Genomic DNA, 27,850 nt, shown 5'->3' on the forward strand with positions numbered 1-27,850 from the left:
AGCCAGCTCCCCCGATTAGCCAGCTTGCCTTCACCAGGAGGCCCCAGGAATCAAACCCCAGCCCTCCTATATATGATAGACTGGAGCCCAGTGGCTTGAGTCACATCGCTTCCCTAAAACCTTTCTTTTTAAACTTTCTCCAAAGTGTAATCTTCTTTGTTGATGGTTTCTGATATTTTATCATTTTTTTCTTTGGATTGGCCGTTAGTTCCTCTTTCTTTCATTTCCTTGTAATATTCGATTGTACACTGTACAATTTAATATTTTAAAGTTAAAATATTAACATGGAAGTAATATTAATGGAAGTTAGTCCCTGTGATGTCTTCTCTTTAAGTTTGTATCCAGCTAGTGATATGACAAAGATTTCTTTGAATGCCAAGAGCTAACAAAAGCAAACACAAAATAACACCTTTCTGGGAGACAGTCAGCAAGATGGCAGCAGAATAAGGAGCTCCTAGAGTCAACTTCTGCTACAGAGCAGTTAGTAAATACCCAGAGCTATCTGGAGTAGCTGAAGCACCTGTTTAGGCGCTCCAGAAGAGCAGAGGAGTGTCCTGCAACATCGTTGAAGGAATGGAAGGAGGAGACTGCCCATCTGCAGAGAAGATTCATAAATAGAGCTCTCCATGCCATGGAGGCCAGTGCCTATCCTCCACTGGAGGCACAAGCCACCTCGGGAGCTGTTCCACAGCTGGAATTGAAAGCTCCACTTCCCAAAAACGGGGGAGGAAGAGACAGTTAGGCACCAACTTCGGCCACTGGCGCATAAAGTTGGCGGGCTAAGTATAATCCTAAGAATAGCTTAAGTTTGAGCCTGTCCAATCAGAAAGAGGCTGGTAGCCACCATCTTAACTCTGCACCTGGCACTAGGGAAGCAGGGCAGACTGAAAATCACAATGCTGGTGGGGACCAGCTTCTTTCCCTCCAGGTCAGATTGCAGCTCTAGCAATCTGGCAGGGAGGAAGCTGGGGGGACTTATGCCAGTCTATCTGGGAAATTACTGGCCAAGCCACAGAGGCTGCTAATTATCCTACTTTTGTGGCACGAGCCACCCCAGGAGCTATTCTGTGGCTAAAATTTCAAGCTCCATTTCCCAACAATGGGAGGAAGAGATGGTTGGCCACCAATTTCAGCTACTGATTAGTGAATTCAACTGGCTAACGTATAACCCTCAGAACAGCTGGGGTTTTTTACTGTCCAAGTGGGAAAGAGGATGGGAGCCACCATTTTTGACTCTGCCCCCAGCAGGAGGGGAAGCCAGGCTGACCAAAAATCACAGTGACTATAGGAACGGTTTCTGCCACCCAGATTGGCCTGCAGCCCTAGACTAGGCGTTAGCCCCTCCTCTGGCAGCAGGAGGCTCGCAGGCCCTGCACCAGCCTATCCAGCTAACTGCAGGTACATTTAGCTGCACAGACTGAATAATCGGAATTCTACCAGGGCAACTGCAGTCATCTTGGACCTGTACCGCATAGATTGCTGCCCACACCTGCAGCTCCATCCCCACCCCAGGAGGGAAGAAAGGGATGTGAAGCTTCATCAGTCTCTCTGGGCATCTGCAGTCCAGGCCTGCACAGCTTGGATTATTCCATATAGCTGTGACTCTGTGCTACCCCTGGCAAAGAAGATAGTTGGGAGAAGCTTCATCAGTCCCTGGGGCAATGAGGGCAGCTTGAACCTCCACAGCTTATAGCACCAACTACATCCTTGGCTCCTAATGCACAACCAGCAAGGGAGAAAGGGCAGGAAGCCCTAAATGAAAGAAAAAATCTGCACCCAGAATAAATACTCTAATAATCCAGATGCCAAGACACCAGCAAAAAACTGCAATCCACACCAAGAAACAGGAAACTATGGCCCAGTTAAAGGTACAAGATGAGCCTCCAGATGACATAAAAGAGTTGAGACAACCAATCATAAATGTTCAAACAAATCTCCTTAATAAATTCAATGAGGGAAGCGGATTTGACACAACGGATGAGTGTCCATCTACCATATGGGAGGTCCAGGGTTCAAACCCAGGGCCCCCTGACCCATGTGGAGAGCTGGCCCACGCACAGTGCTGATGCACGCAAGGAGTGCCGTGCCACGCAGGGGTGTCCCCCACATAGGGGAGCCCCACATGCAAAGAGGGCACCCCACAAGGAGACCCGCCCTGTGTGAAAAAAGTGCAGCCTGCCCAGGAGTGGTGCGGCACACATGGATGGAGCAAGATGATACAGCAAAGAGACACATTCCCAATGCCACTGACAAGAATGCCAAGCAGACACAGAACACACAGCGAATGGACACAGACAGTAGACAACGGGAGGAGGAAAGGGGGAGAAAGGGAGAGAAATAAATTTTAAAAACTAAAATAAAATAAATTCAATGAGATGGCTAAAGAGATTAAGGATATTAAGACATTGGAGGAGGCAGATGTGGCTCAAGTATTAAGTCCTCTACCTACCATACGGGAAGTTTGATCCCTGGGGCCTCCTGGTGAAAAAGAAGAAGAGAAAGCATGCCTGCGCAGCAAGCCAGGGCCCACGTGGCAAGCCAAGTGCCCACACGGTAAGTCAGGTGCCCACGCAGTGAGCCGAGTGCCTGCATGGGGAGCTGAGCACTCATGTGGGTGCCCCCACGGAGAACCAAGTGTCCACATGGTGAGGCGAATGCCCACATGAAGAGCTGAGTCCCCCCGTGAGTCCCACATAGTGAGCCAGTGCTCACACAGTGAGCCAGTGCCCATATGAGTGCCTGCATGGCGAGCTAGGTGCCTGTGCCGTGAGCCAAGTGCCCACGTGGTGAGCCAGTACCCACACAAGTGAGTCACACAGCAAGATGATGATGCAACAACAACAAAAAAGAGATCAAGGGACGAGTCAAGGTGAAGCACAGCAGAGACCAGGAACTGAGGTAGCGCAATTGTCAGGGAACCCCTAGCCACATCAGAAGTCCCCAGAATCAAATCCTGGTGAAACCTAGAGGAGAAAGACAACAAGACAGAAAGAGAAATAGATACAGAAGATCACACAGCAAATGGACACAGAGAGCAAAAACAGCAGGGTGGCGGAGGGGGGATGGATAGATAGATAGATAGATAGATAGATAGATAGATAGATAGATAGATAGATAGATAGATAGATAGATGAAGCTGTTTTAAGAAAAGAAGACATTGGATTAGCACAAAGAAGAATTTGAAAGCATACATAGAAAATAGCAGATCTTATGGGAATGAAAGGTGCAATAAATGAAATTTTAAAAACATTGGAGTCATAGCAGATTTGAGAAGGCAGAAGCATTGGTGAGCTTGAAGAAATGGCCTCTGAAAGTGAACATACAAAAGAGCAAATGAAGAGAAAAATGGAAAAAATTGAACAAGGTCTCCAAGAACTAAATGACAGCAAGAGGCATGCAAACATATGTGTCATAGGTGTCCCAGAAGGAGAAGAGAAGGAAAAAGGGGCAGAAGGAATATTTGAAGAAATAATGGTAGAAAATTTCCCAACTCTATTGAAGGACATAGATATCCATGTTCAAGAAGCACAATGTATTCCCACCTGAAAAAATGCGAATAGATCAACTCTGAGGAACATACTAACCAGAATGTGTCAAAGACAGAATTCTGAGAATAGCAAGAGAAAAGCAATGGATAACATATAAGGGATACCCAATAAGAGTAAGTGCTGATTTCTCACCAGAAACCATGGAGGCAAGAAGACAGTGGTAGGATATATTTAAGATACTACAAGAGAAAAACTTTCAGCCAAGAATCTTTTTTTTTTTTTAACAGTTTTTCTTATGAATTTTTAAAAAGATTTATTTATTTCTCTCCCCTCCCCCCCACCCCAGTTGTCTGTTCTCTGTGTCCATTTGCTGTGTCTTCTTTGTCCGCTTCTATTATTGTCAGTGGCATGGGAATCTGTGTTTCTTTTTGCTGCGTCGTCTTGTTGTGTCAACTCTCCGTGTGTGCGGCGCCATTCCTGGGCAGGCTATAGCCGAGAATCTTATATCCGGCAAGATTGTCTTTCAAAAATGAGGGCGAGATTAGAATATTCACAGATAAACAGAAACAGAGAATTTCTAAGCAAGAGACCAGATTTTCAGGAAATACTAAAGGGTATGCTAGAGCCTGAAAAGAAAAGACAGGAGATAGAGGCCTGGAAGAGAGTCTAGAAATGAAGATAATACCAATAACTAAAAGTGTCAAAAGAGTGGTGAAAATAAAATACGACAGATAAAACTCAAATAGTCAGGAATAAACTTAACCAATGATATAAAGCACTTGTATTCAGAAAACTGCACCTCAGTGTTAAAAGAAATTTTAAAAAAGTCCTGACTAACATGAAGAACATTCCATGCTCATGGATTGGAAGACTAAGTATCATTAAGATGTCAGTTCTACTGTAATCAATATACAGATTCAGTGCAATCCCAATAAAAAAAATTCCACCAACATTTTTTTTTAATTGAAAACATGATTATCAAATTAACTTGGCAGGGTAAGGAGTCACGAATAGCCAGAATCATCTTAAAAAAGAAAAGCAAACTCTTATCTCTAGACTTTAAATTATATTACCTAGCTACAGTGGTAAAAAGAAAAAAAAAAAAAAAAGCATGGTACTGGCATAAAGACAGACACATAGACCAATGGAACCAAATTGATGGTTCAGAAACCAACCCTCAAATGTATGGTCAAGTGATTTTTGACTAGCCTATCAAACCCACACAGCTAGGGCAGAACAGTCAATTCAACAAATGGTGCTGAAAGAACTGGATATCCATAGCAAAAAGAAGGAAAGAGGACTCCTATCTCACACCTTATACAAAAATTAGCTCAAAATGGATCAAAAACCTAAAAATAAAAGTAAGAACCATAATGCTTCTAGAAGAAATTGTAGGAAAATATCTTCAAGACATGATGGTAGGTGGTGGATTCTTAAAGGAAATAAGAGGAGGACTGAGATGGATTACTGATGTTTAATGTATGTAGAAGTTTTAATTAGCTTTACTGTAAAAGTGTGGAAATGTATAGATTGGATGGTAAAACTTAGTAACAGTTTATAAATCGGGATGTGGCTAAAAATGGTAGTCTAGGAATGTAAATGCCAATTGACAGAATGCTAGAGAATAATCTAGGGACTGAATAGCACAGTAAACCAGGAGGTGAATGAGAATTGTGGTTGATGGTACAGATACAAGAGAGTCCTTTGTTAGCTAGGGCAAATGTACAGCACTATGGCAGGGTGGTGGGAATGTGGAGAAGCATGGGAAAAACACAGCTGGAGTGACCTATGGACTGTGGTTAGCAGCCATAATATAAGATTCTTGCATCTATGCCAGAGATGTACTGTATTGATAATGGGGTAGTATGGAAAATGCAAGCCAAATATACACTATGGACATGGTAATAATCAGATGATATTATTTTACCTGTAACAAATGTTCCACCACAGTGTGGTGTGTTAATAGAGGGGTGTTGTTTGGGAATTTTGCACATGTTCATGATTGTTTTATAAGTTTAAAACTTCTGTCATAAAAATATATTTAAGAAGTAATAATAGAGTGGGTTGGGGGGGGGAAATACACCAAAAGTAAGATAAGGACTATAATTAGTAGTAAGATTTTGACAATATTCTTTCATAATTTGTAACAAATGTCTCAAATAACGCAGGGTGTTGGTGGTGGGTTGATGTATGGGATCCCTGTATGATGTTATGCATGTTTGCTTTGTAAGTTCACAACTTTTACCATATACTTATTGGTTATGTTTGCTCATATATAAATGATATAAAGATAATAATAATAGGGTGGGTTGGGGGAAAATACTTCATTAGTAGTAATATTTTGACAATGCTCTTTAATTATTAGTTTAAAATGTTTAACAACAATGCAAGGTATTGATGGTAGGGTGAGGTATGAGAGTCCTGAATGAAGTTATATATGTTTGTCTTGTACGTTCACAACTATTACTATACACTTATTGTTTATGTTTATGTATGAGTGATAAACTTCAATAAATTAAAAAAAAAAAAAAACAACAGAACACCTTTCCCATCTTTGCAAATTGGCTGTATTCCATGAAGCCCTCCTTCACAGTTTAGCCCTTCTACCAGGGAACAGCTCAAGCAAAAGCTCAGGGTCTCCTCTGATCTTTTCTGAGCATACATCTTGTCCTGGTCATGTGCTTAAGGTTTTAGGAATTCCCCAGTTTACAAGGATCCAAATGGCTGCTCTTCTCCCTATGAAATAGTCTTGCCCCTGTTGTAGGTGCTTTTTTGTATTTTTTAAAGCCAGGAATCCTTTGCCTCAGGCTACTGTGATTTGATTGTTTCTTGCACTAATTTAGCTGTCTTCCAGCAGCTTCTGTGTTCTGCAGGTTCTGGGATGGTGAGTCAAAGGCGAGGTCCTGGTTCATACTTTCAGATTGCCACCAGCTAGATTGGCACAGACATACATGCACCCATTTTTGTGCATAGAAGTTACTTTGCTCCATCTAGAACTGGGAACAGGGGTCTGTACTGAGAACACAGGCTGGCTCCCCACTGAATGGGGAGGGAATGGTGGAGGAGCCAGCAAGGGTGCCATAAGCTCTTTTTACCATTTTTAAGTTGCCTTTTTCTTGATGTGGTTCTCTTGCAACTCTTTAACTATGTTCCAGAGCTCTGGGAGACATGACTTTGCTAGTTGTTTTTTTTTGTTGTTGTTGTTTTGTTTTGCTTTGTTTCACTTTTTATTATGAAATGAACTTTCAAACTTATAGGATAGTTATAAAAATAGTACAAAACCCAAAACCCATACAGAAACTCCAACATACCGCTATCCTCCTAGACGACCAGATTGGCCGATTTAACATTTTGCCATCTTTGCTCTCCCTCCTTCCTTCCCCCCTTCCTCCTTCCTATCCTTCTTTTGTCTATTAATTCATTTTCTGAACACTTGAATATAGGTTGTATACATCATCCTCTTTGAACACTTAATATTGCCATGTACATTTCCTAGAACAAGGATATTCACTTATGTATCTGTCTTAAATGCAGTTATCAAGTTTATGAAATTTAACATTGAAATAAAGTTTACAGTTTATGTTCCAGTTTTTTCATTTATCCCAGTAATGTTCTTTTGAGCCTTCTCTCTTCTCTTGTTAGAGCCCACTCAGGATCATGTATTTACTTTGTCATTGTCTCCTTAATTGCTCTTTGTGTGTGGAGATTGGTGGCATATATACAGCACAAACTTTACCATTTCAGCCACTCCCAAGTATATCATTCAATAGGGTTAATCATATTTACTATGTTATGATATACTCACCACCTTCCATTACTAAAACTTCCCCATCTCTCCAAACAGAAACTCTGCACCCATGATGCATTAATTCCCCATTCCCCTTGACCCCCACCCCTGGCAACCTGTACACTAATTTCTGTCTGTATGAGCTTCCTTATTCTCTGATATTTTTTAGTAGTTACCGTGGGGCTTAAATTTCACATCCTAAATCTGTAAGAATTTTGTTTGCTTTGATATGAACTTAACTTCAATAGTATATATAAACTATCCTTTATATACCCACTGTCCCCTTACCTTTATGTAGTTCTTGTCACAAATTATATATTTATACAGTATGAGGCCAAAACCATTTATGTATCATTACATTTTATACATTTGTCTTTTTTAGTTCTTATAGGACTAAAAAGTGGAGTTACAAATGAAAAATACAGTAGTACTGGTGTTTGTATTTAGCCATATCATTATCTTTACCAGAAATCTTTATTTCTTCATATGGCTTTGATTTATTGTCTACTGTCCTTTCCTTTCAACCTGCAGCACTCTCTTTAGCATCTCTTGTAGGGCCAGTCTAGTGGTGATGAACTCCCTCAGCTTTTGTGATCTAGGCATGTCTCAGTCTTTCCTTCATTTTTGAAATACATAGCCATAATTAGAAAGATATAGAATTCTTAGTTGGCAGTAAATGCTTTCAGCACTTTAAATATGTCATCTCACTGCTTTTTTGCCTCCATAGTTTCCTATGAGAAATCAGCACTTAATCTTATTGAGGCTCCCATGTACATCGCATGTTGCTCTTTTCTTGCAGCTTTCAAATTTTTCTCTTTATCTTTGGCATTCCACAGTTTGATTATAATATGCCATGGATGGATCTGTTTGGGTTTATCTTGTTTGGAGTTCATTGAGTGTCTTGGATGCATACTTTCATGGCTTAGGTTAAATTTGGGAAGTTTTCAGCCATTATTTTTTTTAATATTCTCACTGCCCTTTCTCTTTTTCTTCTCCTTCTGGGGCTCCCACAATGCATCTTTTGGTACACTTGATGATATCCTACAGTTTCCTCAGCCTCTTTCTTCTTTGCTTCCTCTTTCTGCTCTTCATATGGGGTGATTTCAAATTGTCTAATCTTCAGTTTTACTGATTCTTTGTTCTGCCTGTTTCAATATCCTATTAAACCCCTCTTGGGAACTTTAATTTCTTTTACTGTTGTCTTCAGCTCTGTTTAGTTCCTTTCATAATTTCCATCTCTCTATTGATATTATCTTTGTTTTCACCTATCATTTTCCTGATTTTCTTTACGTCTTTGTCCATGTTTTTCTTTAGCTCTTTGAGTGTATTTCAGACCATTCTTTTTTAAGTCTGTCTGCATCTGATCCTCTTAACTGATGGTTTGTAATGCTTTAATTTTCTTCTTTGCCTAGGCCATCACTTCTGTTTCTTTGTGTTTTTTTCTATTCTTTTGTTGAAACCTGTATCTTGGATATTTTAATATGCTATTGCTGGGCTTCTGACTCAGACCTCTGTTCTTTAAGTTTGTATCCAGAAAGTGTTATTGCAGAGCTTTCCTTGAATGCTGAGAGCTTACCAAAAAAAAGTAAAGGAGGAGGAGAGGAAGGAGAAGGAGAAGTGGGAGAGGGAGGGAAGGAGAAGGGGTAGAGAGGAAAAAAAAGAAAATACCTTTCCCAGTCTTTGCAATTGACTTCTGCAAGTGCTCTCCTTCAGGCCAAAGTGTAGGCCCTTCCCTGATCCTCTCTGCTTATATATCTTGTCTTGGGCATATACATGTGGCCCTGGGGATTTTCCTGTTTACACAGACTCCTACTCCCTAGGAAGCAGTTTTCTCGTGGTTCTAAGCAAGGCACTGTATGTCCTACAGTCAGCAGTTCCTTGCCCCAGACAGCCACTTGACTGCTCTCCCACAGCCTTCTGTAGGAGAGTTTGGTCAGCTGTCTTCCACCTGCAGGGCAACTTCTGAGAAAATGAGTCCCCCAGGGTGCCACCAAAGAGGTTGTGCCAATTATACAGGCTCCCAGTGTGTACAGGAGGGTTAATCTGTTCCCTCGGGAACCATAACCAGAAATGGAAGATTAGACCAGCTCCGTGCTAAGCCTATGAAGGGTGTGAGGAGGCAGCCAGGCAGGGTGATGAGATCCTAAGGCTTATACATACCTTCATCTGGATCCGGTGCTTTGCCCTGTTCCTGTGGCCCTTTAACTGTTTTCTGGAGCTTTAAGAAAGATGTTTCTGCCAGTTCTTATTAGTTGTTCAAAGCTTCACTAGAGAACCTAAGCCCTGTCTGAAGTGTTTCACTCTGCCATCTTGATCAGGGTGGGCCCTGCTCTGCCAGGTTTTACTTATTGTTCAAAGATTATGTGGGGAAGCAGAATTCTCGAATATCTCACTCAACCTTCTTTGTCTTAAAAGAGACTTTACAGGGAGTGGGTGTAGTTCAAGTGGTTGAGCACCTGCTTCCCGTATACAAGATCCCGGGTTCGACCTCCAGTACCTCCTTTTAAAAAAAAAGACTTTACATTATTTTGTATATTAAAGCTTTTAATCCATTTGAATTCACTTTTGTGCCTTTAAAATATTGTTTAAAGATCCCAGTAAGAGGAGAAATAAGTGTATTTTGCTACAGAAAAGTTCTAAAGCCAGAAATTCCTAAGGATATACAAAGTAAGATCATGTGTGGTTTAATAATGAATATATATTTAGTTTTAAAGAAATTAAGGAGTAAAAACATAAAATTTGTTTGTAAAACAAATATGAAAAAGTCATGAAAATATTTAATATAGCCCCCCAACATTAGTAGGCATTCTTTTTGGTAAAAATGTAACAATACTATTTTTCAAGATGTATTTTTTTATCAACCAAGGAATTTAATGGTTGATATATGAGTTAACATTTTTCTAGGAATTAAGGTTGCATTTTCCCTTTTAAATCTCTGTTAAGAATGTCAGGGAGCAGATGTGGCTCCTACCTGGGAGGTCCCGGGTTCAGTTCCCGGTGCCTCCTGAAAAACAAACAAAACAAACAATAAAACCAACTCAGGGAAGCTGATGTGGCTCGGTGGCTGAGCACCAGCTTTCCACATACAAGGTCCTGGTTTCAATCCCCAGCCCCTGATACCTAAAAAAAAAAAAAAGAATATCCTTGCTTTTTAATAAATTGAAGGATCCTTCCTTCTGTATTTTTGTAGCATTTGTTCTTCTTATATGACATTTGCTATCTTGCATTTTAAATCTAAATAATCTCATGCTGCTTTTGGCAACGGGATCTTTGTCTTATTAAGGTTTATTTCACATGGAACACTTAGCAGAGTATGTTGTGCATAGATGCTTAGTTATATTTGTTGAATTGAATGACTATGGAAAGTAAACACAGGAGGAATTTCGTTTTAAGTATGAGAATATTACATTTTCATTAAAACATTAAAATTTATTTATATTGTATTCTCTATTTCTACTTCTAAAAATTATCTGGATCCCAGTACAATAGTAAAATACACATAGCATGGCAATTCAAATTTTAAAATTTAAAGTAAGTTTTTCAAATTATTAAGAGCCTGGGATAAGATAGTAATTACAAAAGGGCTCTAAATTTTGCTTTGAGCTTCCTGTTAGCCAAAACAAATGGGTGGTAAGTAAATGCAGTTTTCCAAAAAGAGAGAGATTGACTTTTTAAAATGATAGTAGGGGAAGCGGACTTGGCCCAGTGGTTAGGGCGTTCGCCTACCACACAGGAGGTCCACGGTTCAAACCCCAGGCCTCCTTGACCCGTGTGGAGCTGGCCCATGCGCAGTGCTGATGCATGCAAGGAGTGCCCTGCTACGCAGGGGTGTCCCCGTGTAGGGGAGCCCCACACGCAAGGAGTGTGCCCCGTAAGGAGAGCTGCCTAGAGCCAAAGAAAGTGCAGCCTGCCCAGGAATGGCGCTGCACACACAGAAAGCTGACACAACAAGATGACACAACAAAAAGAAACACAGATTCCCGTGCCACTCACAACAACAGAAGCGGACGAAGAACTCGCAGCAAATAGACACAGAGAAGAGACAGTCTGGGTTGGGGGGGTGGGGGTGGGAAGGGGAGAGAAATAAATAAATAAATCTTTAAATAAAAAAATAAAATGATAGTGGGATACAGGTTGAATTGAGAAGTTAAATTCTAGCTAGGTTTATACTTTGGTAGAAGCCTTTTTTTAATGATCTTCCTATTAAAAGCATTGAGTAGCATCATTCACATATTCAAGTGCAGTTTACAAAATATTTAGACATGTTTTAAAAGTTTTTCTTTATTTTGTACCTTAAGGAGGGGTCAGGTGACAGTAGGAAATGAAGATGGTAGGGACCTCTGGCTCCTGTAAAAGTTTTCCAGGGTTGCTGTGACAAATAGTATGCATGGTCGGCTTAAACCCAGGGCTTTATTGCCTCACGATTTTGGAGGGAAGTCCAAAGTCAAGGTATTGGCAGGGCTTGCTCTCTCCAGGGTCTGTAACATCCCAGCAGTCCTCCATCACGTGATCGCTCTCTCCTTGTTTCTGTTCCTCTGATGTCTGCTGACTCTTGGGCTCTGACTGCCCCTTTTCTTTTGCTTATAAGGGCTTCAGCCATGTGGATTAAGGCCCACCTGATTCAGTTTGCCCTCATCTAAGTAGGATCTTCAGAGACCCCCTTCACAAATGAGTCCACACCTTAACTAAAAGTACCATCTTCAAGTGTCCTGTTCACACCCACCCACAGGACTGAGGATTAGGACTTGAACGTACTTTCTATGGGAGACATGATTCAGTCCCCAACAGCCCCCAACTCTTCACTCCAGAATATGGGGGTTTGTCTAAGTAGGCTCAAAGAGATTCAGCCTTCCACTGGTCATTTTATTTCTTTCTGCTGACCACGTAGGAGGGGATAGTAGCAATTTGATATGGTCAGTTTGTAAGCTTACACAATGGGACTTTATTTATGAGCATCCCCAGATGGATGTTAATGCAAGGCATTTAACTTTCTGAAACAGGTGTGTGCATGCATGTGCGTGAGCAAACACACGTGCAAACAGGCAGGCAGCGCCAGCGTCTCCTTGTTGCCGGTTTTCAAATTTTTCTTTACCTTGACTCCTGGGAATTTCATTTCTCTTATTTTCTTGCAAGTTTCACCTTGCTTTTAAAAGAATATTTGACCAACTTTATCCAGCAATTTGTAGTATTTTGTAATAGGTGGGTTTTCAGGTAATCTTATGTGCCATTTGCCAGAAAAGGGAGCCTTTGTATTTTGTTTTCACTTTTTGATATAAAATTAAATTATTTTTATTTCATGTAAGCAAATACTTTCGTATATTCCTTATGTCTTAGAGCCTTCAGGGAGAGTTGGAACCAGCATCATTTTCCTGGACATATGAAGAAATTAAAGAAGTTCATAAACGTTGGTGGCAACTGAGAGATAATGCTGTAGAAATCTTTCTAACAAATGGCAGAACACTCCTGTTAGCATTTGATAACACCAAGGTAAATCCAGCTTCATTTAAAAGATATGTATTTTTTCTGTGACCATGTGACTGATGTAACCATATTCGTACTGATTATATGAAGGTTTAATTTATTTAAACATATTTTGTTTCTGAAATTTTTTTTAAAGTTGCCTTATTTCTTAATCCTATTAAAAATCCGCTCTTGGTTATAAGGGAAGATTGTTTTGTCTTCCAAATTGTGTTAAATTCTGATCCCCGAAGGAATTGGCTGTCTCTGTAAAAAACATAAATGAATGAATGAATGCCTAACCTAAAGGAGTGCTTTTAACCTGTGCAATGCAGCAGTAGATTTTATCTTTGATAGACCCTCTCTTGACCTCCCACGTCCTCCTCAGCTACCATTCCTCTGCTCTCCTGTATATGACAACTCAGAAAAAGTAGTTTCTAATGCCTCCCCTCGAATTCTGTTTTGAAATGCTTGAATCAGGCTTTCTTCTCTCCACTCGACCTATAACTTCTCTTGCCAGGGCTGCCGGTAGCCTCCATGTTGCTCACCCCAGGGTCCCCTTTCTCAGTCCTTACCTTACTTGACATGTCTGCAGCTTTTGACACAGCGGATTATTCTCTCCTTTAAAAAATCCTTCTCACCTAGCTTCTGGATTTCCACTCGCTCTTGGTTCTCTTGTTACCTTACCACCATTCCGTCTCAGTCTCATCTGCAGATTCTGCGTTGGAGAGGCTCGGGGCTCATTCCTCAGACCTCCTGTCTTCTCATCCAGTCTCATGGCATTAAACACCGACCATATTTTAACAACTTACAAATTTATATCACTACCCCCAAAACCTCTCCCCTGAATACATACTCAGACATTTAACTCCCTACTTGTCATCTCCACTTGAAAGTGTAGTTGGCATTTCAAATTTATCATGTACAAATCTGAACCTCTAATCTTCCCACAGTCTTTTTCCAAGTTTCCCATGTCAATAAATGATAACTCCATCCTCCCAATTTCCTGGGCTAGAAATCTTGGGATTATCCTTGACTCCTCTCTTTCTTTCACCCCCTACCTCTAGTCTTTTAGTAAGACCTATTGACTCTTGCCTCAAATATGTCCAGAATCAGATCACTCCCACTGGTCTAAGCCACCATCATCTTTTGCCTCACTTGTTACAATAGCCACCTAACTGGTCTCTCACCTTCCATCCTCACCTCTCTTCAGACACCTCTCAACACAGCAGCCAAAGTGTGTCAGATCAGGCCATTCCTCTGTTCAAATCTTCTAGTCACTCCCCGTGTTACTCAGTTGGAGCCATCATCCTTACAATAGCCTAATAATAGTCTGAGTAACCTGACACCTCCTTACCTCTCTGATCTCAGCTCTGCCATTCTTTCTCTCACTCTCCCCACTCCATCTACAGTGACTTTCTTTTTCTTGAGTATGTTAGGCACACCGATGCCTCAGGGACTTTTCACCTACTCTTTCCTCTGTCTGGAATGCTTTTCTCCTTAAATACCCATGTGACTTCACTCTCTCACTTCCTGAAGATTCTCTGATCAAATGTCTCCTTTTCAGTGAGAACTTACCTGACTACTCTGGGTAAAATAGCAACCTCTCTCTCCCTCCTATGCCCAGGCATTCCTTATCTCCTTTACTTTGCTTTATTTTCTCCATCAGAGTTAACATCCGTCAGTTTCCCTCCCCTCAGTAGAACAAAAGGACTTTGCTTTATTAACTGCTATATCCCCAGCACCTTGAACAGTACTGCTGTGTAGTAAACAGGTGCTCAATTATTAAATACTAGTTGAATGAACGAAGGAATGCTTCCTTCTCCTTCCGGAGTTTGATATACCAAACTCTGTCATAAATTGCCTTCCAGCAACCTTAGCTTCCACAGTCGGCGAACTGCAGGTTTAGGCTACAGATGTAGCTTGTTAAACATGTTGTGATCCACCTGTTCCATAACTTCAGCTACATTTTTCATTCTTGTCATTTACTTTTAGCCCCATCTCTCATCCACATCCATGGCTCTTCTTCCTATGCCTGAAGCATATACACATTTAAGATGGTGTTTTAGTTTCCTAGACTGCTTAAAGCAAATACCATGAAATGGTTTGGCTTGAACAATGGGAATTTATTAGCCTCTAATTTTGAGGCTAAGAAAATGTCCAAATCAAGGCATCATCAAGGTGATGCTTTCTTCCCAAAGACTGGTTGCCGGTGATCCTTGCCTCCTCTGCCACATGGCGAGGCACATGGTGGCATCTGCTGGTCTCGCCCTTCTCTTCTGGGTTTTGTTGATTTCAGCTTCTTCTGTGGTTTTCTTTCTCTCTCTCTGAATTCATTCTGTGTATTAAGGACTCTGGTAATAGAATAAAACCCATCCTTTAGGCAAGCCAATGGATTAAATTAAAGAACATGTTTTGTCTTGGGTGCATACAGCTTCAAACCACCACAGATGGGTATTTCAGTTTTTAGCAAAGGCCTGCTTGTCTATTTTTTTCCCCATTTATTATTAATCATTATTTAATTTCTTTAGAAGAAACCAGAATACTTTTTTTCTGTGACAGAACTTTTATGAATATCAAAAAAGGAAAATAGACCCAGAATTAGACCATGCTCTTTCTGTTACACCATGTTGCATGTATTTAGAAGATAACTCTTCCTTTTTCTTCATTGAAATATGTTTAATATCTATATATAGATGTCTTTTCTATAAAAATGTTTTCTTAGAAGTTGTTTATTAACAGGGTTCTCCAGCAGCAAAACACAGAGCCCAACTTTTCAAGGAAGACCATAGATTCTTTGCAGAAAATGTCAAAAAGCCTAAAAATAAAATCTGTTTTTATTTTTTCCTTCCCTTTTAGGTTCGTGATGATGTGTATCACAGTATTCTAACAAATAACCTGCCTAATCTTCTGGAATATGGAAATATCACTGCTCTGACAAACTTATGGTATACGGGACAGATTACTAATTTTGAATATTTGACTCACTTAAACAAGCACGCAGGCCGATCCTTCAATGATCTCATGCAGTATCCAGTGTTCCCATTTATCCTGGCTGACTATGTTAGTGAAACTCTTGACCTTAACGATCCCTCAGTTTACAGGTAAGTTAAACCATTGCCACCTATTGGCTTCATCCATCTGTTGTATCTGTTTCATTCAAGTTTTCTTATGAAAATGCTCAATCATGCAAATATAGAGTGAATATAATATGAATCTCCACATACCCATCACCCCAATTTTAACTGTTGGGAAGATTTTTGCCAAACTTGCATCATCTCTTTTTTTTCTTTTAAGGCAAATCACAGGTATCTTGTTATGTCACCTATGTTCTTCAGTACACATCTCTTAAACAATAGGACAATTTCTGACAGAACCACAGTGCCATTATCACGTCTGAGAAAATTAACAGTAATTCCATGATATCTGATACCCAATCACTTTTCATAAATCCCCTGATTATGTCAAAGATATCTTTTTATAGTTAGTTTGCTTGAATTAGACCTTTGGTTGTTACATCTCAAGACATACATCTAGAACAGCCTTCATTTTTTTTGTTTGTATTTTTCTTTCTTTCCTCCAGATGTTGACTTATTGGAAAACCTGCACATTTCTCCTGCAGGATGTCCCACTTTCTTTATTTTCCAGATTCCTTCCAGTGGTACTATTTAACTTGTTATTGCCTTGGTATTTCCTGGAAACTAGAAATTAGTTCCATAAGGCTTGCCTAGATTCAGGTTAATCTTTTTTTTTTTTTTTTGGCAAGAATACTTTATGGGTGCCTGAATGAACTTTTTATTGCATCATGTCCAAAGGCATATACTATCCCACTGTAAATGATACTGAGATTGATATGTGGGCTCAGGTTTCCATTGAACTTTTACCTAATGTAATCATCAATCTATTGATGATTATTGCTTGAATCAGTTATACAATTAGGGGTTGCAAAATGTTGATTCTCTAGTGTCTCATTTCTTCTATATTTATTGGAAGAAAACAAGGTGAACCTGGGCTAACATGTTGTGTCAGAGGGCAAGGAAACTATCACAATCTAATGTGGCCTTTTTTTTTTAAGTTTTATTATTTATATATTACCCCCCCCCCTTTTTTGTACTTGCTGTCTGCTCTCTGTCCATTCACTGTGTGCCCATCTTCTTTTTAGGAGGCACCAGGAACCGAACCTGAACCTCCCATGTAGGAGAGAGGTGTTCAAATGCTTGAGCCACCTCAGCTCCCTGCTTTGTTGGGTCTCTCATTGTCTTTCCTCTTTGTGTCTCCTCGTTGCATCATCTTGTTGCATCAGTTCACTGCGCCTGCCTGTCATGCCAGTTTGCTATCTTGTTTGTCTTCTCCAGGAGGCACTGGGACCTCCCATGTGGTAGGCAGGAGCTCAATTGCTTGAGCCACTCTACTTCTTTAATGTAGTCTTGTCAAAAAAACTCAGGAACCAATTTGAAGTGGTTCTCATTGAGAAAAATAAGATAATGTGAGCATCAAAAAGAATAATGACTACAATTGATTGAAGCACATTGAAATTCTGAAAATACGTAAGTTCATAATAATACTTTTAAAAGACAAAAATAAAGCAAAACAATGATATTGCAGTGACAGATACAGGCCAATTTATATTTTGTCAAATCCTATAAAACTGTACAGCCAAAAGTGTAAACCATAGTGTAAACTATAGCCCTTGGTTAGTAACAGTGCTTCAGTGTTTGTTCATCAAGTGTAACAAATGTACCACAATGATGTAAAATGGTAGTAATAGGGGAAAATATGGGATGGAAGTGGGTAAAGTGCCTATACTTTAAATGTAACTAAAACTTCTCTTTAAATAAAGTTTATTATATGGGAAAAAAATAAAGCACAATGAAACGCATTGATCATCATTGGAAGTAACTAGAGCAACAGTTCTTAACTTTGAAATGTGGCAATTAAAGGAAGAGAATTAAGCATTCACCTGCCTTACCTGAATGAACTGTATTTTAAAGTAATCAAATTCCCAACTAGAGGGAATATTTTATTTGGAATAAATTTTTAAAGAATATTCTCTTGTTTAGTTTAAAGAAAAATTGATTTCAAATATTCCACTTGGTATATTAGAATATTTTAGTTATAACCACCAAAAAGTAGGCCTAGTTCAGGCAGCTCTCAAGAAATCAGATTTAGTTTAATGTATTTGTCCATTTTTTTAAAAAGCAAATGTCATATTATTTCTCTTTTAAGTATTTTTATATATTGATAATGGACATTTATACCTTTTACAGTGCTAGTTTAAATAGATACAGTCTTTCTGGAAAGCAATTTGACAGTACCTATCCAAAGAACTCTTAATATGTGCATACTCTATCTTAGCAATTTAACTTTTATGAACTTTTTCTTAGAAAATACTTTAGGTTGTGTGCTCTAGCAGAACCATTCCCACTAGAAGTCAGGTGTCATGAGGGCAGGGAATGTATCTACCTGGTTTCTGGCTTGCAGTTGTGCCTGCCACTACATGCAGAGATTTTGCCATAAGGAGAGTGCTCATGTCATTTTTCAAAGCAGCTCAGATTTAGAAACAACCTGAATGGCCAATACTTGGATTGAGTAATTGTTATATGTTCTACAATTAATGATTTATAGAAGTGTATATTATGGGCAAGAAAAGAGATCTTTTTAATATGAAAAGTGAATATATATATGCACAAATAAGCAGAAAAATATCTGGGAAAGTACATAACAAAATGTTTTACTTCTGGGTCACAGTATATTGGATGATTTTTGTTTTATTCTGTTTGCTCATCTGTAATTTCTGAGTTTTAAAATACAACAGAAATATTACTTGTGTCCAAAAAAAGTCTATCTATTCTATTTATAAAAGATTGCATACCAGATTCTTAAACATGATTTCTTCCCATTTTAGACATGTGAATTTGTTTCTATTCTAGAAAACTCTTTCTACTTTTTAACAAAATATTTAGGATTATAAAGTCCCAAAAACAAAATCAGTGTGTTTAATATCACTAATTTCGGTATCCCAGGGAAAATAACTTTTTAAAGTGGTATAATAACATCTAACTAAGCAGACCTGGCTTGACCTACAGAAATTTGGGCAAATCTCGATGTTGGTCTGGTTCCAGCGCCAGCTGTTGAAATTCCATATGGTTCCATTCCTATGCTGACCAGATGACTTCTCAGTCATGCCCTTCTCTAGCAGCTCTTTTTTCTCTTGCTCTTTGAGGTGTTACACAGGAACACGCCTTGATTCTGCAGCCTGTGAAAGTGAGGCTTCGCCCCTGAGTTCCCTTGCCGCCGCCTCCTTACAGTGTGAGCACCATCACAGGCACGCTCACATGCTGGCACAGATATTCCCTTCTGTGCACACTGGTACCACTCAGCCTCTACTGATCAGATAACAAAATACTCATTTCAGCTAAATATTCAGCTCCAAATCTCAACTCAGTCATTTTAAACAAGTGAAATAGCTTCAATTTTTAGTAAATGGCCTAATAATTAAGTAACATCTCTTAACGATCATAATTTCCATCCAACTTTTCGTTCACTCTTTATTGCCTAATGTTGCCTGGATGTTGCATCTGGAAAATGGGAACAAGGACTTCCAAGCCTTGGTAGAAATCACCTGCCATGGGCCACATCAGCTATGGTTCTGGGGGAAGCAGCAGAAATAGGGGAGAAGGGACCACAACAGCTCTTCTTACATAAGTTACTTTTTTTTTTTTTTTAAAGATTTATTTATTTATTTAATTTCCCCCCCTCCCCTGGTTGTCTGTTCTTGGTGTCTATTTGCTGCGTCTTGTTTCTTTGTCCGCTTCTGTTGTCGTCAGCGGCATGGGAAGTGTGGGCGGCGCCATTCCTGGGCAGGCTGCTCTTTCTTTTCACACTGGGCGGGTTTCCTCACGGGCGCACTCCTTGCGCGTGGGGCTCCCCTACGCGGGGGACACCCCTGCGTGGCAGGGCACTCCTTGCGCGCATCAGCACTGCGCCTGGCCAGCTCCACACGGGTCAAGGAGGCCCGGGGTTTGAACCGCGGACCTCCCATGTGGTAGACGGACGCCCTAACCACTGGGCCAAAGTCCGTTTCCACACATAAGTTACTCTTAAGTTAGGAATGCCCTCTGTGGGTCTGATCTCTTGGAAACATTGTACCTTCATTGTACCTTTTGAATGATGACCATTAGTTTAGGAGCACCATGTGTAAGCAATAAACTAAGGGCTGAACATTTTGTTCATATTTACTTACAGGATACAGACATCTTGGCAGCTTACTTCTGATAGTATCAAAATATTTAATATTTTTCCATCATCTCTTCCTTTGTAGAAATCTCTCTAAGCCCATAGCTGTGCAGTATAAAGAAAAGGAAGATCGTTATGTGAACACGTACAAGGTACCTTTTTTGTTACTTGTGTTTTACCCAATTTCAGCTATAGTATTAATTTTTATGTTTTTCACTTGCTTGTGCTTTGATTGACAGACAACTGGGAAATCATTATGTGATTTAAAATTTCTCTCAATCTCAATTCTCTCGAGACACTTCACCCAGAAAAATAATGCATTGTGACATAAACTGAAAGTTATTGATCCATCATTATAATCAAACATATAAAACATTATATTCCTTGTGAAAAAAAAAATGACAAAATTCCAGAAACTTGCTATTCATATATTAATATACCAAAAACCCTTTTTATTCATATTGAAGGAATTATGCATTGCTTTATTAAACAGAAAAATTTGCCAGATTTTGAAGCATAAAAATAGAAATTAATTGCCTGTTCCTGAGAAATTAGTATTAATGGCATTCTTTTGGGAAGTACAAAAAATTCATCAGCCACATGTTGCATTTCTCTCCACTACCGTATCAAGATAGAGCAGCTTAAGCAGTTTTCTCATATTTACCATATTACTTTGTTCACAGTGTCAGAAAGAGCCCTCCAAGCATTTTGTAACTATCACTGCTTGATTCTTCTGTACTTGACAATGGGATAGTGCTTTGGGTATCAAGGAGAAGTGGCTCTTGAAAATTAATTACCACCTGATTTTATTATCAGAGCCAAGTAGAAGCTATGGGAGATGAGAGTAGTGACAGATATAAAATGTTTAGCTGAGCTTCCTACTTTATGATGAGAAGATAGGAGGAGTGAAAAATCACCGTATTGTTGTGTGTGTTTTTAACCCCTGTGGAACTGATAGAATTTTATATTCCCGTTGATTTCCACTTCTAGAGAAGTTTTTCTCTAAATTACACTGCATTGCATCTTGGAACTCTCTTATAAAATAGATGTCTGTAATTGTAGCAGCTCTCATTAATTGAGTGCTTGATCAACTTAGACACAATGAGCCATTATTTGGGAGACCGGGAGCTGAGAATCAGGGTGCAGGACAGGTGGCGTTTATCTGAGGGCCAGAGAGTCGAAGCCCAGTGCATGCGCTGCTCCTGAGCGGTCAGGCCTTAGCAGGGCACTGAGGAGGAGACTCGTGGACTCTCAGGGTGACCTGAGGTCCCCGGGCATCAGCAGGAGGGGAGGGGCAGTAGAAAAGGACGGAAGAGAACGTCAGCGGGACTTTTCCACTTTGGCCTGGGCCCGTTAACACGAATTATGCTCTGATGCTGTTTCCTTCAGTATTTGGAGGAAGAGTACCGCAAAGGCGCCCGAGAAGACGACCCCATGCCTCCCGTGCAGCCCTACCACTACGGCTCCCACTACTCCAACAGCGGAACGGTGCTCCACTTCCTGGTTAGGATGCCCCCTTTCACCAAGATGTTCCTAGCCTACCAAGGTAATGATGGGGGGTGGTTGTTGAGCTTCCTGAAAGTCCTGGTGGGTAGCAAGAGAAAAGTAAATTGACTGACTTCCGGAGAACTCACTGAGACCAGTCAAACCATAGGAAAAACTGTACCTACTCATTTACCAAAATTCCCCACCATAAAGCTGCTGTAGGCCAAATGATCTTAAGAGCTCTCAAATGTTAGTTTCCAAATTTGTAAAAGTGCTATTTTCCTTTTTTTGAAGTGAGATACAGTTCATACACCATAAAATGTACCCTTTTGCAATGAATATGATTCACTTTTTAAAGAAATTCAACTCCATAATTATTTCAAATTGCATAAGCTCCCTTTGGAGCCTAGAGAGATATACATTAAAATGTATAATAAGTAGTTCATGTGAGAGTCACACTGGCATCTTCACTGTAGTAACTCGCTAGTTAAGAATCTTTTATCTCAGTATTTTAAGTGGCAGCCACAGGCCCAAAGATGACTTAGAATGAATTGACTGATTTGTGTATAAATAGGGACATATTCTCCTGTCAGATTTTAATGAGAACCATGGTATTAGTATTAGCTATGTAGTTTCTTATGGCATCCAGAATCCTTTCTAGAATCATTTTCCATACATTTATTCAACCTTCTTAAACTTCTTATTTTTACTCATATGCAATCTCTTGGAGGAATGAATTTTATATTCCCTCTACTTGGGCTATAAAAACAGCCTTCTGGGAAACGGACTTTGGCCCAGTGGTTAGGGCGTCCGTCTACCACATGGGAGGCCCGCGGTTCAAACCCCGGGCCTCCTCGACCCGTGTGGAGCTGGCCATGCGCAGTGCTGATGCGCGCAAGGAGTGCCGTGCCACGCAGGGGTGTCCCCCGCGTGGGGAAGCCCCACGCGCAAGGAGTGCGCCCGTGAGGAAAGCCGCCCAGCGTGAAAAAAAAAGAGCAGCCTGCCTAGGAATGGCGCCGTCCACATTTCCCGTGCCGCTGACGACAACAGAAGCGGACAAAGAAACAAGACGCAGCAAATAGACACCAAGAACAGACAACCAGGGGAGGGGGGGGAATTAAATAAATAAATAAATCTTTAAAAAAAAAAAACAGCCTTCTTATATTGTCCCTCTATAAGTACACAGAACAAATTTTCCACCTGACAGCTGTTCAAATATTTGAAGATTATTGTCCTTTCCCCTTTCTCCTTCTCAGCCTTATTTTCCACAGGCTAGTTTTATCCTTAGTTAACTTGACATCAAGTTGAGAGCCTCTATATACAAGGTCCTAACCCTCTGCTGCAAGAAATACAAAAAAGAAATAAATAAGACAGTTCTGTACTTATTAAAGAGATTTTTTTTTCTTCAAAATAACGTTAAAACATCCTTGTTTGCTAAGGTTTCCAAACCTGTCATCATTCTTACCATCTTTCATATTCTGATTTGTGGATGCCCTCATTAAAACACAGCAATCAGTATACAGGTATATACAGGTATTTCAGATGCAATTTTAGACCATGGCAGTACATAGCATGTTACCTCCCTCCAGCTAAGTACTACATTTCTTTTATTTTATTTTTTTTTTAAAGATTTATTTTTATTTATTTAATTCCCCTCCCCTCCCCCGGTTGTCTGTTTTCTGTGTCTTTTTGCTGCGTCTTGTTTCTTTGTCCGCTTTTGTTGTCGTCAGCAGCACGGGAAGTGTGGGCGGCGCCATTCCTGGGCAGGCTGCACTTTCTCTCGCGCTGGGCGGCTCTCCTTAGGGGTGCACTCCTTGCGCGTGGGGCTCCCCTACGCGGGGGACACCCCTGCGTGGCAGGGCACTCCTTGCGCACATCAGCACTGCGCATGGGCCAGCTCCACACGGGTCATGGAGGCCCGGGGTTTGAACCGTGGACCTCCCATGTGGTAGACGGACGCCCTAACCACTGGGCCAAAGTCCGTTTCCCTACTACATTTCTTTTAATCCACACTCTACGTAATCCTGTGTCTGGGGCCTGTCCTGTGCTCTGCAGGCTTATGTAGCACCATCCCTGGCCGCTGGCCACTAGGTACCAGTGGCACAGTACTCTGCCTGAGTTGTAATACCCAAAACTGTCTCCAGACATTGCCGAATATCCCGAGAGGCAAAGTGTAGCCAGTTAAGGACCACTTATTTAATACATTCATGTTCTAGACCATAGGAATTTGTAGGAATACTTTAGAAACAAATTAGGAGAGTACAGAGAATCTTAAATCTCAACAGAACCCACAGTGAGCTTCTCTTGTTGTCCACTTCCTCAGTCACAACCTGATAACACTGTGAGCCCATCACAGCCTTCCAGAATCGCCTTTAATTTTTCTGAATTCCATTTATATTGATACCTTTTTCTCCCAAGTGACTTGGGAAGTATTTTCTTTAAATGGCCCTACTGGCTGAGAAAAAAGAAATAGTTGTAAACCTCATTTCTTCCCAGATTTTTAGTGGCAAGCCAATGCTAATTGACTCAACAGAAGAGATGAGAAAGTAATAAAGTAATAGAAAATATTGCTTTGCAGACTAAGTAAGTCTTAGGGGGAAATTAGCATATCATTTTTAAATTTTGCCTTCCTGAATGCTAAGAATAGTCTTGTGAATGTATCCAAATGAAAAGATGTGTTCAAATTTTAGCAAGTTCAGAGGAGTTTTAGACAATAAAGCACATTTCCTTCTTAAGCAGAATCTACACGACTGATACTTTCAGAGACCAGTCTTTAGATATCCTTTATTATTCTAGGCTGCCTAGTGGGTAGACATTCTGGTAATTGTTGACAGGAAAGAGCCAGAGTCAAAATTCAGTTCTTGATTATTAATAGTCTATGCCAGAAAAACTTGCCAATGGAGTGAGTATGCTTGGCTTTCTTTGCATTCATAGGAAATGTCACTCAATTCTTTATCCTCAGAATTAGAGAAAGTAGTCCTAACAATTAGATGTCTTTGCCCAGATTGGGTAGAAACTATTTTACCTACTTGAATCTTTATTTTCCTCCTACATTGTTCATTCATTCATTCATTCATTCATTCAATAAATAATTATGGAGTACCTGTTATGTGCTAGGTGTTGGTAATACCCCATTTCTCTGCTCTTCATTCTACTTGGGGAAACAGTAGTAAAATTAACAAATAAATGATATAAATTCAGCTAGTTTTAGGTATTATGAAAGCATAATATAGATTTTAAATAATGTAATAAATCCTCGAATTAGTTGTAGAAATCTTTATTTTCAAGAACATGAATAGCCTTTTTAAACTATGAACAAGCAAAATGAACATTATTTTAATTCTTTTGAAGTAGCAAAAGTAAATTAATTATGACAGGTTTCAAATAGAACCAGGTCTGTGTATCTCAACTGTATTATTTTTATTTCTTTATAGATCAAAGTTTTGACATTCCAGACAGAACTTTTCATTCTACAAATACAACTTGGCGCCTCTCATCTTTTGAGTCCATGACTGATGTGAAAGAACTTATCCCAGAATTTTTCTATCTGCCAGAGTTCTTGGTTAACCGTGAAGGTATGATAACACTAAATCATTTCAAATTTATATTTCTGAGGATTTGTGGTTGTTTTATTATTTTCAAAAACTAAAAATAGTTTTTGTAGGTCCTAAAATTTGAATCCCCAAATAAGAGAAATGCCTTTATATATTGAGTATGTAATTGTATTTCCAAGTGAACTTGAAGATTTTAAGTACTTTATAGGACTAGGTATATCTATAGGAACATAACTTTATTAAATTATTTTAATTTTATGACAGAAAATGCATTAATTCATTTTTTGTAATTACAGAAGTTATAATGTGCTCATTATAAAAAATGAGGTATGAATTTATTGAAAGGAAAATGCAAATTAATCTCAACAGTGATTTTATGAAGAACAAAAAGAATTAAAATGCCCCAACCAGAATTATCTGGTTACCAGAAAGGATACTGAAAAATAAAAACCCGTTTTCTGAGATGCCAATAACAATCTTGGCCAACCTTACCTATTTTTTAATAGACCAATTAACAAAAAAGGAATATCTTTGGGTGGTTTTTCCTATGTTATTTAACTTCCTATTTTACGTGGCCCTTAGAAATATATGAAATTGAGAATTATATCATAAGGGAAGTTAGTATTGGGTAAATTACCTTAGAATTTTATGCTATACTAATTAGCCTCACTGCAGTTGTTTTGGGGAATCATTAATACATCCCTGCTGCTAATTCACCTGGGGCATGTTTCATAGAGCAGCTGCTTTGTAGAACGACTGCAGTTTCTAGAGATTGCCCCCACCCCCACACTAAGTGAATCTTTTATAAGCTCTTGGTCTGTATTTCATATCATATGATTTCAAAAACACTTCCAAAATTAGTGCAGATACTTCTATTTTCATAAGATTAGGAAGTAGGCAGGCAGCAACTTAATTTTATATGACACTTAATCAGCTTTTACTTGGTCCTGTTTATTTCAATTCTCTGATGGTGTTCTACTTTTCTGTCCAAAGAAAGTAGCACAAAGAACCATTTCTGTTCAAGGTAACAATTCTTTAGGACAATTTTTTTAAAATAAACTCTTCTGAGATTTTGAAGATTATGGCAAGAATTAGACATCAACTCATTTATATCACAGAACCCCCTAATTAGATGTGTTGGGGTAATTTTGTTGTCCATAGGAATGCTTAGTAAAAAGTAAGTCAAAAACTGATCTAGACTTACCCAAAAATTAATAGTCTATGACAACTCATTCTAGGAATAAGTATATTTTATGTTAGTCGGGTTTTAAAATTTACAGACTACTAATATATACTAAATATATTGTCTTAGGTTCCCAAAGGGCTGCCAGTGCAAAGAACCAGAAATCTGTTGGCTTTTATAATGGGGATTTATTTTGGGTAAAAGCTTATAGTTCCAAGGCTGCGAAAAGTCCAACTCAAGTCATTATAAGAGGTGCTTTCTCACCAAAGTCCACTGCCACGTGTTGAAGCAAGATGGCGGGTGATCTCTGCCTGGTCTCTGCCTTCCCCCTCCAGGCTTTCTCTCTCAGGCTCAGCTACTCCACTTTCTTCCCAGTTTCAGCTGCAAGCTCGCTGAGGGCTTTTCTCTTTCCAGGACTCCTGTATCAGTCTCAGCTGACCACTCTCTTCTCAAGTTCAGCTATAAGCTATCAGGCAAACAGCTCATCTCTTCCCAGAGCCTCAGCTGTTTGAGCCTTTCTTTTCTGTCATATAGCAGGATCAAAAATGGCAGAGCTCTCTCTTCCTGTGTCTGAGTTAGTGTCTGTTTATATCACACCCAAGGAAGCCAATGTGGCTCAGTGTTTGAGTGCCGACTTCCCACATAGGAGGTCCAGGGTTCAATCCCTGGTCCCGGTACCTCAGAAAGAAAAAGAAAAGACCCAGCAAGGGGGCAGGGACTGGACCTATGTCCCACCTCACTGACATAATCCAATAAAAAGCCCTACAGCAACCTTAATGGGTAGGCTAATCAAAGTCCCCTCAGCTGAATTTAATGCAATCAAAGGTTATCACACCCAGAGGAATAGATTAGTTTACAAACTAATCTTTCTCTTTTGGGGATTCATAAAATAATCTCAAACTACCAATGTATATAGTCTTAAATTTATTAAAATGTTAACATCAGTAATTCAGAATTGCTTATCCAAAACCTTCCCCCTACCCCTCCCTCCCAGTTGTCTGCTCTCTGGGTCCATTCGCTGTGTGTTCTTCTGTGTCTGCTTGTATTCTTGTCAGCAGCACCAGGAATCTGTGTCTCTTTTTGTTGCTTCATCTTGCCGTGTCAGCTCTCCATGTGTACAGCACCACTCCTGGGCAGGCTGCACTTTTTTCCGTGCAGGGCAGCTCTCTTTACTGGGTGCACTCCTTGCATGTGGGGCTCCCCTATGCAGGGGACATCCCTGCGTGGCATGGCACTCCTTGCTCCCATCAGCACTGCATGTGGGCCAGCTCACCACACGGGTCAGGAGGCCCTGGGTTTGAACCCTGGACCTCCCATGTGGTAAGCAGATGCTCTGTCAGTTGAACCAAATCCACTTCCCATGTTTTGATTTTAATCATGTTCACAATCAGGTAGATATTTAGGTGCTTCATGCATTTGAAAATTTGATTCAGGGGAATTTGCAAAAGATTTCCTGCTTTTTCTTTAATGTTATTAAACGGTAGAAGGATAAAGTTGAAAGATCTCAAATTAGGATATTCTTCATTCACATAGCTCTCTTACCACATAAGCAGGCAGATGAGCAATGGTGTTTCTTATTTTAAAGGTAAGTCCTCTTTGCTGCTGCTTTTCCACAATTTCCTGTTTCTGTGAACTCTTGAGACCTGTTCTGTGAGCCTGA

General features: G+C 39.8%; 1 protein-coding gene across 2 annotated transcripts in view; it reads left to right on the plus strand.

Moving 5' to 3' along the window:
* The window catches only part of LYST (lysosomal trafficking regulator), a 224,204-nt gene that overhangs the window by 164,349 nt on the left and 32,005 nt on the right, over positions 1-27,850 (plus strand). For both annotated transcript variants that reach the window (XM_071207370.1, XM_058309504.2), the window contains 5 exons: positions 12,610-12,762; positions 15,592-15,836; positions 20,054-20,120; positions 21,358-21,514; positions 24,888-25,028. In XM_071207370.1, coding sequence (XP_071063471.1) covers positions 12,610-12,762; positions 15,592-15,836; positions 20,054-20,120; positions 21,358-21,514; positions 24,888-25,028 — 763 coding nt within the window. The remainder of the gene's footprint in view (positions 1-12,609; positions 12,763-15,591; positions 15,837-20,053; positions 20,121-21,357; positions 21,515-24,887; positions 25,029-27,850) is intronic.

Source organism: Dasypus novemcinctus, chromosome 13 (assembly GCF_030445035.2).
Source record: "Dasypus novemcinctus isolate mDasNov1 chromosome 13, mDasNov1.1.hap2, whole genome shotgun sequence".
In the NCBI taxonomy this organism is placed as follows: Eukaryota; Metazoa; Chordata; class Mammalia; order Cingulata; family Dasypodidae; genus Dasypus; species Dasypus novemcinctus.